Genomic DNA, 20,917 nt, shown 5'->3' with positions numbered 1-20,917 from the left:
CTTCAGTCTTTTTCTGAGCACTCTATGATTGAACAGTCAGAGACAAAAGTGATGTACAAGCTCTTCTTCCTACTTTGCTCTAAAGAACAGATGCAGAAAAGCTGAGTTTCATTGATTTCTATTACATCAGTGCTCCCACAACCCTCTTCCAAAAATGCTTACTTAGTGGAACGTTGATGATTATAAATATGGCCTGATGGATGCTCTATAACAGATATCCTTCCCACCCCCTGGGCCCTAAGTAAGGATTATCACAGATAACATCATGCATGTGGCATCATCTTTGTGTCCGATAACGAGAGCCTGCTCAGTTTCTCTGGCCCTTCCACTCCTCCTATTGATATATTCTCCATCCATTATTCTCCAGGGATGAAGACAGTTATTGCAGCCATTAGCTGGCACCACATTTCTATTGATGCTGTACAGCTAGAGCCTTAAGAGGTAATTTTCTAGATTTTAGTCAGAGTACTTTCTTGTATGTAAAGTCTCAAAAGATTTGTGTGGCCACAAGCTAAACTTATTTGGTCTATATTAAATGCGCCCTACCTGCACCCCTCAAAATGAGGAGAAAAGTGATACTCCATTCTGCAGTTTGGATGTACTGTTCCTACTTTCGTTGATGTTCACTCACAAGAAATAGTACATTGTTTTCAGTTTGTCACAGGTCTGATCTGGAAATCATCTTGGCTTTTTTTTATGAACGTTTTTGTTCGCTTTGCTAGAATTCCTTTCCCCTGATAGGCACGCAGGGAGCAGTTTGCTCTCTTTGCTTTGAAGTAAAAACAGTGGAGGTCTCATGAGAAGGTTTAATGCCTGAGGAGTTACAAACAGAACTTCTTGAGGAATGCACAATTCCCTCCTCAACTGTGATCAGTAAGTGGCATTTATCCTGGACATCCCACATGGTATAATAATTGATAGGATTCCTGGGTCTGGGGAGGGAGGCTCTTCAGTGCAGATCGAAAGTCCTGAAGCAGGTGGGAAGAAAGCTCCTGTTTCACAATGTTTTTTTGATCAGTGAAGAGAAGCCAAGCACGTTCCTGTGAGTTGTATCTTATACACATCCACACACATGCACACAGATGTGTGTTTGTATATAGGTGCTGCAGGACTGAGGCTGTTGTGAACATGAAGTGGATCTGAGTGTTCCCCTGCAAAGGGCGATGGTAGCAATGAAGGGAACATTTGTGGCTGTGCCTTTTTGCTTTGCTCCTGGGCATGGTTTTTGGATTTTTTGGAGTTTTCATAATGATAATGCCACTATAATCTTCAAAAAAATTAAAAAATAAATAAAAAATGAAGGCCTTGGATGGCAAGCATGATTTCACAGTGGGGTGCATCCTGCTGGTTTGTTCTTTTGCTCAGTTTTTATGGGTGATACTTAAACAGAAGGAAGTACAAAAACAATAGCAGAGTTTTGGAAAGTATGTGACAGTGTGAGAGCGCTAACATTTACATAGGGCCTTTCATCTAGATGGAACCCGAAGGATCTTATAAACAATATTACTTTATACAGTTTATAAACAAATAGATTTGGCTTGCTTGGTGAAGCTGGGAAAAAAAAAAGCACAAACAAATACAAAGTATTAGATAAAACAGCTTATATGATCTGTTTTCCTTGGGATAAACAATTCCCCTGCAACTAGGGTATCACTCTACCCATTATTTATTTTTAATACCCTTTCTATGCTCTCTGTCATGGATCTGTTTTCTCGCTGGTTTGGACTGCAGTACTTAAAGTAATTTTGTAATTTCATTACTCCAGGCTGCTGTGTGTTTTATGCAACCTAGAAAGCATCATTAATTGGTTACAGCCAGTGACTGAAAATCAGCATTCCTCTTAGTAGAAGGTGTGGGACATTCACTGAAGGCATGGCAATCATGAGATTCATTCTCATTTGATACCAAAACAAATGAGTGTGTTTCTGTGCGTCGGACGTCAGTGAGAGCTGAGGACAGAAAGGCAATGAAAACTAGAGAAAATAGGTTTTCCTATTAAACAGAAGAAGGCAGAAAAGGACAAGTTACTAAAATAGTCTTTATTAAAAAGCAAAGTCAAGGTAAAGGAGGTGAAAGGCTGGAGAGTTTTTTAAACAGGTGTTTGTATTCCTCCAGGACTATAGGTGCAGACAGTGAGCGACCTTAGAATGTACTGTAAGAAGGAGCCAGCCATAGATCTGCAGAGGAGCACGTTGGGATGTGTTTGAAGAAAAGCACTGTTGTTCTGAACACCTCTGATTTGGCTTTTTCATTCACTTTGCTTTATTCATTTGCACATTAATTTGCAGCAGTTGACAGCAAGGTGTTTCACAACGTGCTGTAATGCAATCTGAGGAGGACATAGAGCAGTACCTTGTGGAAGATGCCATGGTCAGCTGCGGGTATGTGGCTTGGGTAAAAGAAAAACCAATTCTGACTTTGTTCAGTTGTGCTCTGACTTAGTGTCAGAATTTTCTAGAGAGCAGCATTGCCTTCTGGTACCCATTTAAAACTGAATGCTTTGCAGCAATCAGAGCTGCCTTCACTCTTCATTTAGGACTGCTCAGGCAGTGCAGGATGTTGCAGCAGAGGGACCGGGCAGGAATGCTGCAGCCTGAACTGTGGCAGTAGTCTGCCTGCAGGGGCGTCTTTTCCAGCAGGCTGTGTTGGTTGTGTTAGATTTGGTTTACGTGCAGCATCTTTTTGAGTGTGGCATGCACATCTGTGCTTCGGGATGCACGGTGCCTGTGAAGGTACTGCTGCATCCCGTGGTGCTATTCCTCGAAGTCTCGTGGAGAAGGGAGCTGCTGGAGGCACACGATTGCCTGGGGGATTCCACGGAATGTTTGCTTGCATGTGCAGTTCAAACCGTTGAGTTTTTATGGCTGTCAGAAATCCTCACAGCATTCAGTCCCACCTCTGCATCTCCTACTGGGATTTTATTTCTATATCTTTTTGTAAGCTTTTTTTTTTTCCCCGTGGAAAACCTGTGCAGCTTGATGGAGAGCTGACTTTAATAGAGACGTTTTTGTCATTCATTGCCTTAATCTCTGTTATGGCTGACGTGACTGTACAATGGCCCTGTTCCTCCTAGCAGTGTTTCCCAACACGCTGTTTGTTTAAAAGCAAGAGGGGGAGAGGAATGTGTTGCTTTTCTCTTCTTGGCTGCTGTCTCTGTATTCACACGAATGTTATTGAAGCTTGGAGATAAGTCTTTTTGGAAACAATTTAAGAAAGGGACTGGAGTTTTAGTTCATGTAGGAGCATAGAGCGGTGGAAATATCCAGAATGAGAGAATTGGGTATTTGTGTGAATTTTCATCTTGAGAAGATGAGGTGGTTTTGTTGATGATGGGCGTAGAGGTATGAATCTCCAAAGAGTGGCAGAGATTGGAATGAAAGTAATTGAAAAATAGTGGAAGATCAACGTGCCTTCATTTTGGTCACTCGTTAAGCAAACGTTTGAATAGCTCTTTGGAGAACCCGAAGTAGTTTCTAGAATTCCTGTGTCATCAGTAAAAACAAATACATAAATACAGCACAATGGGAAGAAAGCTTGGAATCTCCGATTCCAGTGAATCACAAACTATGCATCTTTCATACTAAAATTTCTCTCAACAGAAAAGTTGAGGTGTTGAAGAGTCAACCTGTGGTACCACGTTGCTGTAGGTCAGACCTGGAAGACGATGGCCTGGAGCAGGAGACTCCAGGGCACTGCCCCATCTGTCCCCACATGGGGACACAGTGCTGGAGCTGCTGGGCTCAGGGGCTTGTTGAGGCCACAGCAGAGCCTGTGCTTGGATTCATTCAGACTTTCAGAAGAGTTCCTAGTTTTGCCATTTCACAGCTTTAAGGAGTGTGTTTTTTCCTGTGTGCATTCTTACACTGCACAGACAGAGAGGATAATTGTGTACTTAAAAGCATTTTAAAGCATCTCCGACAGTTTTTCCTATGTTTCCATGGGTGATAGTCCCAGTAAGGCTCACTGTAAGCTCTCGTGTTTTTTAGTACTTGCTTGATTTGCTGTACTTTTGGAAGGACTTTCCCATCGTGATCTTTTCTTGGATGACCTCTCCATACTGTCATTAAAACTTGGAAACTTTGGTCTTCTTGACAGTTAGTTCTGCATTCTCATTATGTTCATTCTTATTGTAAACATGCTAAAATTGCTGCTGTTGTTGCTTAGAATGGATTTTTCCTCAGTTGTTTTGGAGTTTAGTAGAAATAGAAGTTAATCTTTAAGAGAGCTGGGCTTGCAGGGATTGGGCAGCCGAGCTGGGTAGGTCACGCTGTGTCTGTCTTTTCATTTGCCTGGTAGATGATGTTCTGCTGACTGCAGCTGTTTTTTTGGAAAGCAGAAAAACAATTTGCTTTTCCTTCCCATAAAGTATAACCCTTTGTTTATCCTTGTACTGCAGCATGTTTCCAAAATGCATAGATTTGCAAAGAAAAGAAAAGGAGGAAATAGCTCTTTTTTTTAACTCTGTTTTTTTTTTTTTTGTATCAGAGAGAAGAGTTTAGTACTGAGTTGAATTGTTGACCTCTACAGAGGATATTATTAGAATTGGCTGATTTGTGGAGCTGTATCTAATTGACCAAATCCAGTTTGTGGAACAAACCACCTACGATAGGTTTGGTGAAAACAGACTTTTTTTTTTTTTTTTTTTTTAAGATAACTGCTTTTTGTATTTGATTAATTTTGAATTTGAAGAAGAATGCTGTTTTGTAGTTCTTCAATTACTTCAGCTCGCTGCAGTAATTGAGACCAGCTCCCTGTCCCAAGAAGGAAGTTTCTTCTTAAAATGTTAGGAGTTGTTGCACTGCTTGCATTTGTCATTAAGAGGCATCTGATGAGTGATACCCTTTGGTTTTCTGCTGCAAGGACATTGCGAGGTGCTTGCAGAGCTTGGGAAATGCAAGAGTCTGATGCTAAAATCTCTGTAGAGATTTCTATCATGAAAAGTTTCCATCTGACAGCTTTTGATGGTGTATTTTATACATAAAAAGGGAGAAAAATAAATAGAATTTGAGGAGCCTGAACATCTTTACTGGCTCAGACAAGAACTGCTAAAGCAGAAGTTGGCATTAAAGCCTTACTGGTCATGATCTATAATGTCATCGGAAGAACACGTTTGTATTTACAACCTAGGGTTGTATTTACAACCTTTTTTTGCTTTCTTTGTTCCTTAAGAGTCTCTGGCTACCCACATTTTATGCACTTCTGGAATGCAATAACAATTGTGGCATCATCTCTTCAGAGTTCGTTTTCCTTCCTGAGATCAAGGCAGCGATAAGGCCTTACAAAACACTCGCTTGGTTTTGCTTTCCTGGCCTGAGATTGATGTAATTCGATGAATTGCTGCTTTTCCCTTCTCTTGCTTTATGACCTTTGAAATAGCTTGCTGTGATCTTCCGAATTTTGCAATCCCCTCACCACTCTGCTTTAAAAAGTGGAGATAAGGAGCTGTTTGTCTTAGCACGAGCGGTAGAAAAACTGTTTCTGCATGTGCACAGTGAAGTGCCATCAAACATCTTTCAGTTTTATCAGGTTCCTTTCTCTAACTGTAAGTGCACACCTTAGGTAGCACCACCCCAGCACACCTGTCTCATTGTTCTGCAGTGTGATGCCACAGAGTTAGGTGTAGCAGATGGCACTGTGCACGAGGCTGAAGGCCTTTATTTACCAGCTGAAGCTGGAACACTTGAGCTCAAATCCCACTATCAGGACCCTAATCAGTAAACAGGTTTGTGGTTTCATCTCTGCAACTGCGGTTTGTGAACTTTCAGCCTCCTACCTTGGCAGAGCAGCCCCTGAAGTCAGCCTGCTGGGGGCACGCAGTGCCGTGCCTTGGTTGTGGGGCTGAGTGTGGAGGTTGAGCCCAGCAGTGGGGCCGGGTGCTGAACATGGGCTGTGTGGGGCCTAGGGACAGCAGCCCTGGAGAGCTGCATCTAAAATGATGAAAAAAATGGAGGGAAAACAGGACTTGGAAACAGGACAGTCATAGAAATTGGGATGAGGGTCACTGTGCTGCTTCGAGTTGTGGATTACCTAAGCTTTTAATTCATGTTCAGCAGTTATCTAATTGTTTTCAGTGATTTTAAATTTTCTACTTTTAATTGTAGTTGTTAATAGTGTGGTACTCCCGGTTGTTGTGCATTTTATTTTCATTTTATGCATATGTATTTATCTATTTGTAATGAAAACATGGCTAATAAAAAGCAGATGAACGACAGAAACTTTGCCACTGATTTTAAAGGAATGACAAATCCATTGTGTAAGGTTAAACACGTGTAGAAGTCTGTTGGGAGGTTAAGGGCTTGTATGTAGAATTATCAAAAACAAAACCAAAGTACAGTGCTTTGTTTTACACCACAAAAATCTAGAGGAGCTTGGAAGTTAACTGAAAGCACTGATCAATTGAAACAAGTAAAAGAAGTAAAATTAATTAAGATGTGAAGGTACAGAATGGATAGAGTCAATCCTTTAAATATCCCCCTCTCCGCACTGTATCAAAACGACATAAAAAAATGCAAGCATAAGGAAAAACTGGTATTTACACATAATTAACTATTCAAAATAGCTCATCTAACCGCAGTCTTATCTTCCAGAACAAAAATGCGAGCATTTACTGGGTGATATTAGCAATTGAAAGGTTTCTGTTTAGACTTTTTGTTTTCTTGGCAATAAGTAAACTTCTTTGTAACAACTCAGTAAGATATTTCTTAATGCTGCCTATTAAAACTTTTCAGGCTGCTATCCCTGCCCAGGGCCAAACATGAATCCTATTGCCCTTGGAAGCCGTTGGCTTGCTTATGCAGAAAATAAGGTAAGAAAACATTTACTTCTAAAAAATACTTCTTTCTCTATTCCATAAACAAAAGCTAGATAGGAATGTAGAAACAATCTCAGAAACAAGCTATGTGAAAAAGATGATCTTTTGCAAGAGGACTTGCATAATGTGACACATCTAATCTTTGACCTGCACTAGTCATGCTTCGGTATTCGTATGTGTCATATCTTTGCTCTGCACGTTTGATTTAGGTTAATGAACTTGGAGGGCATAAATACAAAAGCTATCAATATGTATGGTCAGGGAGTGACTCAGTATGCAATACAATTTGCATTTGTAAATTTTAAAGCTCCTCTTAAAGGTAGGAAGCAAGGGTTCTTAAAGTCTGTGTTGGCAAACAGTAGAAACAGAGCTGTGAGTTTGTCTGACAGCACAGCAATGCACTCTGTAGATTAAGAAATCTGTCCTTACTGATTTTTTTTTAAGCTCTGGATGGGAGGGGAAGAAAAGATCAAATTAATTTTTCTTATTTCTGGACATAAGAAGGAAATTAAATCCCAAACAAAACAATTACCACCTTTTCACCCTGCTCTGGGCCAGAGAAGGGACTGTGTATTTGAAGCTTGAAGTGAATTTAAAGTTTCCAAACATCTTCTGATGCCTTATTTTTACTTCAGAGCAGATGTTTTTTCTCCCTTCCACCTGTGCCTGGAGTAGCTGTTTTATAATGCTGAATCAGAATTCATCAGAGAAGCAGACTTTATAAATGTGTTTGTTGTTGCACTCTTTTGAGCACAACTGATTTCTCTGCAAACTGGGGACTGCATTTCCTTTAATGTTAACCTAAGTGGTTTGATTAAACATAACCAGTCAGCTTGGGATGTAGAAAGTGGTACTGCCAAAAATGTCGACCAGAGAATTACATTTGAAAATGACTTTAAATAGCCATGTGTTCCCAGGTATACTCTCTGTGGATTTCCCCTTTCCTCTGAGTTTGTCTTTTTCATTTTATCTAAAAATGACTCTAGAAACAAAAATCTTACCAGCTTTTTTCACTTTCTTTCAACAAAAACAGTTAAACAGGCAACGTGTTCTGTGTACCAGTCACAAATATCCACAGTTCTGTGCCATTTTATTTAGCAAGAAGCACAGCTTCTTTTGAGAGTTAGAGTTCAGCGACAAGAACTGTCTCTGTAGGTTAATGGAAGGTAGAAGAGTCCTGTTTTGATTTATTAAATTTGACGGAAGGCAATATGCAGTAAACCCCACATACATTCCTCTAATCTATTAAATGTAAAGTTGGAAGTAGCTTTCTTCCTTTGTCATTGATTTGCTTGCTCGTCATGAAAAGGAGAGCAAAGCCGCATTCGGATTCTTAGAATGTCAGATATTTAAAGTTACATTTACATGGCTAAAGCTTTTGATTATATTTATTTAAATTTATTTGTGGTATTACTGCCAGACCCCAAATCCCACCATTTCAAAGTTTATGAATTCATAGCGACCGTTCATCTTGTAATTGAAAACTGGAGTTCCGTACGCGACAGTCTGGGTGGCACCCAGAAGATTATAAAAAGGGGTTAAGTGTCTCAGCAGGGCTTTCTGCTGTTTGTAGGAAAATGCACACCACTGTACACGATAAACAAGAGTTATGGTAATGGGTTATGGGTTTGTGCAGTTTAATAGTAGTTACTTGGTTGCTGTCTTTCTTCTGTAGCTGATCCGATGCCATCAGTCCCGTGGTGGAGCCTGTGGAGACAACATTCAGTCTTACACTGCCACAGTCATTAGTGCTGCCAAAGTGAGTACATCATCTGCTGCTGGGAGAGGTTATCATGTAAGATAATTATTAGGTTTCCCTGCTGAATTGTACCATTTTTCCCTCCTTCTCATTCACAAAAGAGGGGAAGAAAAACTGTAAGAAGATCCTGGAGATAGCCACATACAGGGCCTGACTCTGAACCGTTCTGAGTAGCTGTTGTTTTTGATGAACTAGTCCTGTCCTTTAGAACTCTTTTATTTATTAAAACAGAGGTTCATATTAGTAGCTACTCTTACAGAAAAATTGGAGTAAAATGCTTTGTTGTTATGGCCGTTTATAATCCTACAAGTTTATGTGATGGGAAATCAGCACTGTATTATTTGTCTTTTATTCAGTATTATGAAACCAACTTTACATGTGCTTGGTGCTTTTTGGACTCAGTCGCACCAGCATTACATGCTTTAATCTCCCTGAATGATGACAGTGCAGTACTGAAGCTAATTAATTACCTAGTAGCTTTTTTAATTTATCTAGTAGGTTAGAGTTTATTAATGGCTGTTTATGTATAGATTCTTTGCCCAGGTATTTTTAGTTTTGATGACTTTATAATATCCCTCTGTCTTGAGAGAGATGGCTGGGTTCTCATAGCATCAAAAAATGACCATGGCTTGGAAAAGTCCAAAGAAGCCAAGGACTGTGCAGTACTGTCATTTGACCACTTTGCCCCACTCCTTTCCTTGAGGTTTTGCCAAGTTATTTCTTTGTCACACGCGTATGTTTTCACACACAAGTGAGTTTTGGCATTGTCTAGCAAACTTAGTGCTGATTACAAGCTTTCCTTGTAACCAATAGCCTTTTCATTTCTGATACACACAGCAAAACAAATCTAATAATAGGAATTAAATGACAGCACAGAACAGAAAGCTCAATGTCACTGAAGAAAACAACTGTTACAAGTACCCACAAAGAGAGAAGAGACATAGGTCGTGCCATCTCATGTGAAAACAAAACATGAACATATTCCATCAGCACAGCTTTGAGTACAATCTTTCTGTGGTTAAAGTGGGAGAAAAATGATGTGTTTTTGCACTGCTGAGGGGAGCCTGAATGGCTTCTGAAGATACTGAGTGAAATTGGCTGCCTCTCTTCGCATTCCTTCACCACCAACAATGAAAAGCAGAGGAGTATCTCCCAGAACGCCTTCAATCTCAGCATCGTTAACATTTTTTAATCGCTCAGATAAGTTGGAAACAAAACAAAACAAATTGCTGAGTATAATCAACCACAGTTATGATCACACGTGGTAAAAGCTCACATCACTGTACTGCCAAAGCCGAGCCTAGTTATGACCAAAGGACAGTCCAAAGCTGTGTTAAACTGTATAATGATTGTTAAAATATTCCAGTAGGCACCTAAGTCTTAAGTGCTACTCTGCTTAACTCTTTGCTACTCTGCTTAACTCTTTTCAACAGTCTAAAAGTCAAGAAAGAGGACATCTGGCAAAGCCTTTAGCCTCAAAGACCATGAATAACTGGGTTTCAAGGCCCGTGAAGCCCAAGATGATGACCTTACCTCCTGCTTGCTGCTTTGAGCAAACAGAGTAGAATAGATGCAGAATATCTTTTTGAATAAACCCTGTTGCTGCTGAACCCTGCTATGATGGGAGATAATCCAGGTGCTTGGTTTTTAGATCAGAACCAAATGTAAAACTGCTTGTTTTAGTTATCGATTTTTGGATACAGCGAGGAAGGGGACATAGGAAAAGACATTGTTAGTTCTCCTCAGTCGTGGTCTTGGCAAATCCCTGAGTGACTCGTGTTCCAGCTCACTTTACTCTAGAGGTGCCTGTGCAGATCTTCTTCCAAAATAATGAATTCCTAGCACTCAAAACCTGCCATGCTAATTAAAATCAATTTGTTAATAGTTTTCTTCCCTTTCCTGCCTCTTTTTAGAGTATGTGACAAGAACAGGGATGGGAAACATCTTTGTGAAGACAGGCATTCAGCAAGCATTTAGTTTCAATTTTAATCTATAATTGAGTGTATATTCATTTTGTTTTAACTAAATACGAGGCTTTTAGTTATTGATCACCAAGGCATAGCTTTTTTGATAGCTCTGTTTTCTGTACAGTTTTTTTTATTTATAAACAAATAAGCCACATTAAATTTATTTACTATGAGAAATGGGAGCAGTATACTTTTGGTCACTGAAGATGTAAGAACAACCTATCAGGCACTGAGTGTTGCATTTTAATTTTCACAAGTAATTAAAGTTGTACCTATTTTTCAATTAAATGAGATATGGATGCATACATTTGTTTGAATATTTTTTTCTTGAATGAATGTGAACAGCTCTTTTAATGAGACCAGAAATAGCACGTGGAGAATTGGTGTTTGCACAGAGTGCATCGTTGCTTACTAAAGAAATTGGATCGTGCATTTTCATTTTATCTGTGAGAACATTTTCACTGAGTGTGAAGTGTCAGTTCCCAATGATGACAAAGAAATTGAGACAGTGCAAATTTTAACTTATTTCAATTAAAATTTATTTGGTCTGCTGAATATCCAGTATCAAATTATAAACCAAATTCTTCTCACCTCATAACTTCTTTGGTTGATTCTTTCTCCGTATCTTTTAATCCCGTAGTGGTAAAGTGATTTAGCAAAGGCTGCATCTGTTTTCTCTTGTTACCTGATAACTTCTTAATGAGTACTAACAGCTTATGTGAGAGCAAGGTCATTAGCTCTAATGGATAGAGGGGACAGCTGATATGGCATGGGAAAGGTTAAAGATTACCAGAGAAGTTTTTGCAAATATACACACAGCACAGAGAAGTAAGTGCTGTAATGGCTTAGCACTGATATTTCTGAGCTAATGGCCTCAGCCACATCTCTGTACACCTATTACTTCTCAGTAGTCCTGCAGTCACAGTCTGGTCTAACACAACAGTAATTCATTTTGCTAGATAAGCGTGGTAATTTTTTTGCTAGTGAGATTTGAAATGTATACGTGGCACGTTGTCACTCAGTTCCCCTAGTAACAGAATTAAAAATATTTTCCAAGATCACCGAGTACACTTTTTGTCATTGATCCTGTGTAGGTGTTTTCTGCATAGTACTTCTATGCTGATTTCTTTCTGATTTCCTTCTGTGTAAACTGCCAGTGCATTTTATATGGTTTTAACTGTTGGTGAGAAGACTGCCTTGTCAGTTAGGGTAAATATATATACATAAATATATATATTAAAAAAAAAAGGCATCTGCTGAAATGTGTTCTTGTGATGGTGCTGGGTCCCTTTTAGGTCTGCTCGTTGGAAATTGTCATCTACTTCGTGTGACTCTTTTCAGTCCTGTGAATTTACCAGTGTTGATATCTGTTTCATTGTCATTTGTTGCCTCTGAGTATAAAAAGAAGTAAGAAACAAATGGCAGGATATTACTAAAGACTTCAAACCCCAAAGACGTTCCTGTGATAAAGGCCTGGCTCGATTTTAAGCGGTAGCACCTCCATTAGCATTAATGGGGTGAGTCCATCAGCTGAGGCATCTCAGAGGTTAATCAGGCTTCCTGGCTGGGTATTGCCATCAATACAGTGTGGCGCCTAATTCTGTTGGCCCTTCAGAGGTTTTCCTGACAGCACACTAACAGACTTTGTGTAAGTCGTTTCCTATGAATTATTAAAACAAACGTTTGGCTGCTAATTGATGAACACTAATGTGTTTTCTAATCACTGCAGTTTGAGATTTTAGCACTAAACAAAGCAGTTGCAATTGATTTGTGGCTGCTTCTTGGTTTCAGCCTGTGAGTTGAGCATTTTTTCCTTTTCAATTTAGCAGGCAGCTTAGCTTGTCTTTTTAGTTAAGAATTGCCTTGTTATAGTGTCATTCCATTCTGATCTCCTTCTCTATTTCTTATTTATACTGCATAATAAATCTGGACAGTTCTTTATAGCAAATAAGGCACAGCCCTTGATTCAAGGAGAAAACGTTTCAAGTTGTGCTTTGTGTATTTTTTAAATCTACGTCTTTTCCCTAATTTGTGCGCTGTCCCTCTTTCTCCAAATACAAAACCAAACACACAAAAAGCCCAGAACAAACCCATAAAAAAATCTTTAGCATCTTTAGGTAATAAAAATCAGTGCAATTAGTATACTTTCAATTCCACGTCTGGAAAGCATGCAGGCTGTGGGAAGTGGTGTTATTTGTGACTGGGACGTGTGTGCATTGTGGGGAGTTGTCCTTCCCAGCACCTTGAGGTCGGAGTCTTTAATTTTGCTGTCTCTGAGTCTCATGTTCAGTTTTAAAGCCTGAAGATGCATAATTTCTGAGAAAACAACGTCTGTCATGTCCGTCCGAGGCTGAATTCCCTGAGTTTTGCACTGGAGGATATTTTCAGCATTCCCCATTACTGCACAAGCTGTTTCTGTATGTAGCACTGTTAGGTACTTACCCTGTGGGGGTACAGAGGGTGGTTAGAAGGATGAAATGATGAAACAAGGGGCAAAAAGCTCAAGAAAGGAAGAAGGTTAAGTCAGATAACCCCAAAGTTTTGTGGGTTCTTTATTTTTTTTATTTTTTGAGAATGTATTGGAAGCACTTACATCAGAAATAAAAGCAAATGCATCGAGTCGGTAGGATGCTAAATCTTTTCAAGAGATCTCTCTTGCATGCAACATCTTGCAGTTCAAGTATCACTAACAAAAACATTTCATGTGTGCGTACGGTCCAGTTACAACGTTAATTGTGTTGAGGAAAAAATAAATTTCAAAGTAGATCCACAAAAAAGCCCTAAACGTTATATACTGTTCTGTTTCCTTTTACAGACGATAAAGACCGGGCTCACGATGGTGGGGAAGGTCGTCACACAGCTGACAGGGACGCTGCCTTCAGGAGCAATTGAAGAAGAGATTTTAGCTCATAGCAATGTTCGCCGCAGTCCGCTGGTGCCTGGAGTCATCACAATCATCGATACGGAGACCGTGGCTGAAGGACAGGTAATGCAGTTTGCACAGAAACAGATCGAGGCTTTGTTTGGACACAAGTGGTAGGAAAATGTATCTTGTTCTTCTGAAATGAGATTTTCTGCTGGGTCAGGAACTTTTACGGGCACACACACACAGCTGTGACCAAGTTCTGTTTGGGGCTGAAACTCCGCCAAAATATATATTGTCCTTAGAACATATTTATATGGCACTTTGACAGCATCGAGTGTGAAGTGTCAGATTTTGTTTCTCTAACACTTGTTCATAATTGACATTGATTTATACTGATCAGTTGAAATGTGTACGTAGTCTGATTATATTTATTAATATGTAATATGGCAGGAAAATGTGATTGTGTAGAAATACGGTGAGTTGTTTAATTCCAATGTAGAAAAGAAGATAGAAACAAAAGCTTATAATTTTATATAAATTACATTTTATATACAGTAAGTTATAGTCAGATGTGATGCTGTTTGGTGAAATATTTGCAGTGTTTCTCTAGTAACATTACAGTGCCTCAGCCAAAATGATCTACTGAAAAATCCATCCCATCGTCCCACAGACTTTAAATGGGTGTTTTGAACTAATTGTCTCTTTGATAGACAGCAGATATCTGTCTCTGTCAGTCACTTCAATTGTATGTATCTCGTCCTGGATACAGTATTCATACTGCCTCTCACAGACTTCATTTCTTTTGTAAGGTTTTTTTCTTCTGAATGTCTACATTTACTGAATTTAAAAGAGAAAAAAAAACAAAACAATTTCCTTTTATTCTATTTTTCCCTGTTTTGTGGTGCTTATTGCAGATAATTTAGTAAGGTATTAGTGATGGGTCAGTAGCTGAGTTACATTATTTTCCTACCTTGAGGAAAACAGAATATTTTACTTGGAAACAAACGAACAAATAGACCTAACAACCCCAAAATGCTGTGTGAAGTGTAGTTGTTCTGAGGACTCATTATGGAAGTGCTTAGCCAGGTGATGTAGCATTGCATTGGGATTATTCATACAACATCTGAGGCCCTTCTTGCAAAATTACAATAAAATCTATAAAAATGAAAGATGTTCTTTTTCCCATTCTCCTCCTATTTTATCTACCATCTCACCAAGTCAGATCTTAGAACAAGTCTGACCTTTGGGATTTGTTTTTGTTACCTGGAAAAAAGGTCTTTTAACTCTTCTTATACTGTCAGGAAAAAAAAATAATTGCTTCATAAATTTCTCATGAAACCTTTTTTAATTCAGTCATTATTTCTGATGGTCATTGTCTGTGCTTTGATTCCTCTTCATAATATCTAGGGAAAAAATAGATATATCTTAGGCTTTAAGCCTTGTTATGTATGATTTAAAGGTTTTATGAACTTGTCCTCTGACCTTAACAATAGTAGGGAGCTATCAAGCCTAGAGGGCACTATGGAAAAGTAGTTGTAAAGATGATAATGCTTGCCTTGTCCAAATAATGCTGCTGTAACATAAATAAACCATCAGTTCTAGTAAAATAATTTTGGTCTTGAATCTCCAAGGAAAGAAGCTCTAATTTAGGTACCCTAATTGTTTGCACGTCTTAGCACAATATTTTTGTTGTCTGAAAATTTAAATACTATTAAATTAATCATTTGTTTTCAGTGCTAAAATTTGGTTTCAGGATTAATATTTTGGCTTTTTTTTCTGCCAAAAAAAATTTATGTTGTGTGGTTAGATTTTCATGGTGCCTTTTTACTATATTTTTCATATGAAGATGTAGGTCTAGGAAAGAGAAAGTTTGTTAAGAATAAACAGATATGCTCTGAATAACATCTGGCATCCAACCTGGTCCCAGTAGAGAACCTCCCAGTGCGAGGAGCTCTGTGCATGCTCACGGTCCCACGGAGCTGCTGTCCATCACCCCAGGTGGTTTCCACTGCCGTGCAGAAATGTAAGTTCTGTGCACGCAGGCTGCTCTGGAGGTGGCAGGGCCTGGCTTTGCCAGTGACACAACTTGATTTGTCCCCAGGTGCCTGGCAGTGATCCCGTGCAGGCCTGTGAGGAATGACACGCCGCTGTTTGGCTGTGCATCTTGGTACGAGCTGGGTAGTCCTGGCTCATTCTTATCACATAATTGGTTCAAACTTCAGTTCAGGAAAGCATTTCAGCAAGTCTGACCTTTAAATGAGGAGAGCAATCTCATTGCAATGAATCTGATTGCTCGTGAACTTCAACATAGAATTGTAGCTGGGCATCACAGTGATGTGAAATCTGTAGGACCATTGGAGCTGCGTTGCTTCTTTTTCATGGCATGGGTTTTGAGATTATTTTACTCTGCTGTAGCAAATTGGTTTGCTGCCAGTGGTCCCCCACAGTACGGTGTTACCTTCCTTTCTGTTAAAAAGTGATGGACGGGAGAATTGGAAGAAGTAATGATGCCTTCTGTGTGTCTTCTGGATTTCCAGTGTGAAAACCTTTCATCCCTTGCAACAGAGGTTTGCCCAGCAGCTGGGTAAATGTAGTTGTGTCTGCACATACATCATTTTTTGAGGTTGGCAGCATAACTAAGCAAGGAGAATTTCAGAAGCAGAGAGCTGTTTTCTTATCAGCTGGCTCCTAATGTACGGGGAATGCCTCACCTCCTTTAGGTCTATAAAGATTTCTATCTTCCTGCACAGCCTGGGTGTTATAATGAAATAAAATATTTCCAAGTAATAAAAGAGATCCTTGAGATAAAATATATAGCTGAAATAGGAAACAAAGCCACTTTTAGAAAAGAAAATGGAAAAGAAAAGCAACAAATATAAGGCAAGTGAGCATGTCCTTTTGAAGGAGAAAGAAGCAGTTTTTCAGTGGGGGAGATTTTTATGCTGCTGTGCAGGTTTACCTGCTAGCAAGAGGATCAAGGAACATGGTTTGGGTGTGCATAGGCCAGAAGGAATAAGTGCAGCTTCAAGTTTTCACTCATTTCTTTATTCAGTCTGCCATGTCAAAGATACCCAATGCGATGAGTGCGAGATGGAGCTCAGTGCACCTCATGGAATGTGCTGTGCTACTGTGGCATAGGTTGACATACTAAATTACCTCTGAAAAATTCACCATTAAAGACCAGAGATGTCTCCTAATGTGATCTTGCAGATCTGAGGGGAAACTATTTTTAATATTGTCTACAAATGTGGATATTGTAGTGAGAGATCTCACATCCCACGTTGTTTGATAGTTCCTACTTCCAGTATTGAGGCCACTTTAAGAAAATATGAGGTATGGAGCATTAAATAAATGCATAGGAATGTAGGAGTATTGGAGTTGGCTGTCATGATATATTTGGAAAGGGAGTAAAAATAATTACTGAGGTGCCCAAGTAACTTTGTGGTAAACCAAAATATGTTAACAGAGCTGTGTGCTTGTTTAAACTTCCTTCTAATGAAGTGTTAGCAAACTTCTCAGTTAGATGTAATGACTATTTATTTGAATCCATTAATTAGTTGAAATGGATGAAACTAAAGCTGTACAGATGTCCTCTTTTTCAATAATTGGAATTAAATGTGTAAGATCTTAGTGGCTTGAGTTTAAACGAAAAATTATTTTCTTTCAACCTTTGTTTCTGTATCCTTAATTAATTCATCAAGCAGGCCACCCACGTGCAGTCTGCAATAATGACCTTTCTCAAAAGTCTCCAGTTTTGTGACGGAATGTAAATCTGTTAAACATCCAACATGTAGTTGACAGAGAAATATTTGGCCATTTAAAAAATACAGAACTTGGTTCTTGAAGCTTTTGATAAGAGCAATGTGATCGATGGTACATCATTGTTTTGTATCCAAAACTCATGAAGAGATTTGAGTAAATATTTTAAAAAATAACTTTAAAAGATCAGCATGCTATCTTATTTTTTTTTTAAGTTTTGGAATGTGAATGGTCCTTTTTTTCTGTTCCCTATTAACTTTTTATTGCATTAAAGAGGAATTTTCAGAAAAGTTGTAGACCCCTGCAGTTTCAAAAGTTCATTTTCGTTTGGTGAGAAGCTGATAACAATTGAAGTGAATAAAGATGCTTATCAGCAGCAAGAATTGTAGTGGAAATTCATTCTAAAGCTAAAACAGTGAAGTGTGTTCAATAATAAAAGTTTAACTATGTACATAATTCCACTGATCATTAACACCGGGGCTTTTATTTAGAGAGCAGCTTTCACAAAAGCTAATTTGGCATTCTGATGCTCATATATTTGCCATCAATTTTGTCCAGTTTTTATATCTACATGTATTACAGAAGAATTCTTTTTATATATAAGTATAAAAAGAGCAACAGGATTCCCTCAGAGCACAATACTGTCTGCCTTACTTTATTAAAGCAGATCTGTTTTTTGTCAAGAAGACATTTTTGTCTCAGATAAATGGTTCAGGCTGAGCATGAGGCTGTTTTGAGTTTATGCTGGATTCTATTAAAAGGAGTGCAGTAGTTAATGCCACAGATTTATCACTTTTAGCCCTTTTCCACTGATGTTTGACCTTGGCTATAAGTTGGAGGAGGCTGTCTGGGGAGGTCAGCTGGAGGGGGCTGGGGTTTATGCATTCGCCATAGGAACTGGGGTGGATGCTGCCCCATCTTCAGCTGTGTAAATCAGGGATCTTAAGTGTATGTGCACAGATCTCTTTATTATATAATACTCGTATTTATAAATATTGCCAAAGTTATTTGTTTTTATGATGCTTAGATCATGCTTTCTTAATTTTATTAAGAGTAGGACCTGCATGATTAAATTTGTGTCCATTTTTATTTGGGTTACTTTCATGTTTTATTTAAAAACATGTCTCTGCTGGGATAAGTGGTGTAATTTGCCTCTAAGGATTAAAATAATTGAAGTCATAATTACTAGTGGCTTCTGTTCAGCAGCATGGAAAATGCAATGAATGAAGAAAAATACTGCACAGGAGAAAAAAGCTTTGGCTTCAGCTATCTCCTGCCCCAAGTGCAAACACTGCTTTCCGATAGCAGATGTAATGATCCCCTAGGTGTATGTCTGTTTCTCTTTCAGAGTGAGATAAAGAAGACTTTATCCATCTCCTACCAACTGCTCTGCTAGTCTGTAACAGCTGCCACAAGAGCTTGGCAGGTCCAGCCAAGGCTGGGCTCCTCTTGAAAGCTCTCTCAATGAGACAATGTTTGGGCATCAGCAATGGGCAGAGTAGTTATTTCCATCTTGGGAGGAAAGCCTTGGCAGTTGCTTCTTGTCAGTTGTGTTTTGTTTTCTAAACGGAGTTTCTGTGTGCAACGATGGGGAGCTCTGCAAGGAAGATACTTGAGCATCCTTAAGAACCTCAGCAATGATGCAATTCTAAGAGTAATGCAAAGATTTATGAACTTTTTTCAGTGAGGGACTTTAGAGCCTTTTGCTGTTAATAGCGCAGTGGTTAAGAGGCCTCTACCTTGGAGAACAGATCCTGCTTGGGCTGAAAAAAATTGCAGCCTTGGGATTCCTGTGGGATTTGTCTCCTCTGTGCTTTGGGAAACTGAACGAGCTGCTTCCTTCAAGCTCTCTGACAGAACGTGTGCGAGTTATTAGGCAATTTGTACCACTGGTTTTATTTCCAAAAAAAAAATGTCCAACTGCACTCTTTCCAGTGGTCAGAAGCCATGAACTGGTCGAAAGGAGCAAGCTGTGCAGTGTCAGCACTGGTTTATGTGCCTCTTGCTACCTACCCATGCAGTTCTCTCCAGCAATTTCTCAGGCACTCAACGCCCATAGAGAGTGTTTTCTGAAATCTGTGACGCTGTGTGGAAGAGGCTTTGAATACCCCCTCCATTACTGTACAGCTCCAGTCTTCATCCTTACCTGCATGAAATGTGCACTATTTCATGGGATCGTTGGAGTTGGAAGGGACTTTCAAAGGTCATCTGGTCCAACTGCCCTGCAGTGAGCAGGGACACGTATTGTGTTGGTGCAGTTGCATCCATTTCAAGATCTTTAATACAGAAACTGATACGTTGTGGTATAAAGCATCATGTATTACATAAGGATAATTCTGTTTTCTTTAAATTATATATAATGATAAAACCCATGCTGTGAATTTAGAGCAGGCTTTAAGCTGGAAGGACCCATCCAGAGAGGCTCTGGTTGATGGTGTACTGAAGTCCACTGCTGCAATTCCTTTGATTTTTTTATTTTTTTTCCCATCCTTTGTAGTGCTGAAATTGATGAATGTTTTCCCTAGCTCTCCAGTGCAGAAGCGTAGGGAAAGGGCACAACAAATCTTGTAGTACAGTCTGAGGATTTAAGTACAAGTTAGTGATATAATAGAAGTACGCTCCTGCCCCAGGAACAGGGATGTTTTCATATTGCTTTTAAAAATGCGAAGAGCATTTCTGGAACTTTATCTTGTGTTACATAGCATGTTTCCATGGGTGTGCCTCTCAACCAGGCATGTGCACTCAGTGGCTGCAGTGGTAGGAGTGTTGAATTCTCCACAGTCCAAGGATTTCCAGGTTTTTTAGTGAGGAAGGTGTTTTGTTACTGCTTTTGTTTCTTCTTTTTGACTTGGCCAAGCTCACCTGGATGTTATGCCAGTATGTTCTTCTGCCTTTTATTTCTGTCATGAGCAGTGGAGAAGTGTAGCTAAAAGAATCAGCTCCTATAGTGGAGATGGGAGATTTTTGAAAAACTTGTAGCTTGACCACAAAAGGTGTTATTTCAGGAAGGTGAGTGTAAGCAGTGGTGATTGGGGCAGTGCAGTTACCATTAATTTAGATACAACATCAAAGTTCATGCCAAATTCATCCACTTCACAGTCTGAAAAAGAGCACACGTTGTGGTCTGAATGGCTTTAGCAGTGATTGAGATGCTGCTGATACCTACGCATCTCTGGATTTATTAGATCAAATAGTTTTGCTCAACAGATTGGGTTTAGAAACCCTTTGGTTTGGTTTGTGTGGCTGGCTTATGATGCTACTTCATCATGTATTTTTAATTAGTGAAATGTTAAGGGATAAGTCTTCGTTACCTAAAAGTGGAAGTTGTGCAAAGATGATGTACAGAAGTTGTTATAGCAGCTTATATAGCCTGAGAAAAGAACACAGTTCCTTTGAAAAGCTCTTAGGAAGATCTCCAGACCCTTTGGTTAGTGGTTCTGGACTGAGCACGGAATGCTGACAACGGAAAGCAAAACCATAATTGTGCTTATGTGACAGTGCCAAGTAATTGGAACGTTTAAAGTAAGTCAGGCGCAGGCCCCGCATCCATATTACGTGACTTCTTTAAACATTTAAAGATGATTTCTCTTTTTGAAGCTTAAAAATATCTTTAAATTGTTCTGATATCTGTTAGGAGTAGGAAGTATTAGAACCGTTTTGGATTGTTTTGGAAGCAGCAAACAAATTATTCTGAACATGAAATGGGGAATTTTGCACTTATAATCTCCATATTAAGAAGGTGGTTCTTGCTTACC

At 39.2% G+C, this 20,917-nt stretch overlaps 1 protein-coding gene across 8 annotated transcripts in view; it reads left to right on the top strand.

Annotated features, from left to right (window-relative positions):
• Positions 1–20,917, top strand: part of BCAS3 (BCAS3 microtubule associated cell migration factor) — a 292,223-nt gene that overhangs the window by 46,413 nt on the left and 224,893 nt on the right. For all 8 annotated transcript variants that reach the window (XM_065732043.1, XM_065732036.1, XM_065732037.1 and 5 more), the window contains 3 exons: positions 6,729–6,805; positions 8,487–8,570; positions 13,353–13,523. In XM_065732043.1, the coding sequence (XP_065588115.1) occupies positions 6,729–6,805; positions 8,487–8,570; positions 13,353–13,523 (332 nt within the window). The remainder of the gene's footprint in view (positions 1–6,728; positions 6,806–8,486; positions 8,571–13,352; positions 13,524–20,917) is intronic.

Source organism: Cyrtonyx montezumae, unplaced genomic scaffold, assembly GCF_038088225.1.
Source record: "Cyrtonyx montezumae isolate F1298 unplaced genomic scaffold, pur_monq_1.0 scaffold_15, whole genome shotgun sequence".
In the NCBI taxonomy this organism is placed as follows: Eukaryota; Metazoa; Chordata; class Aves; order Galliformes; family Odontophoridae; genus Cyrtonyx; species Cyrtonyx montezumae.
This window is presented reverse-complemented; position numbering and strand designations above follow the sequence as displayed.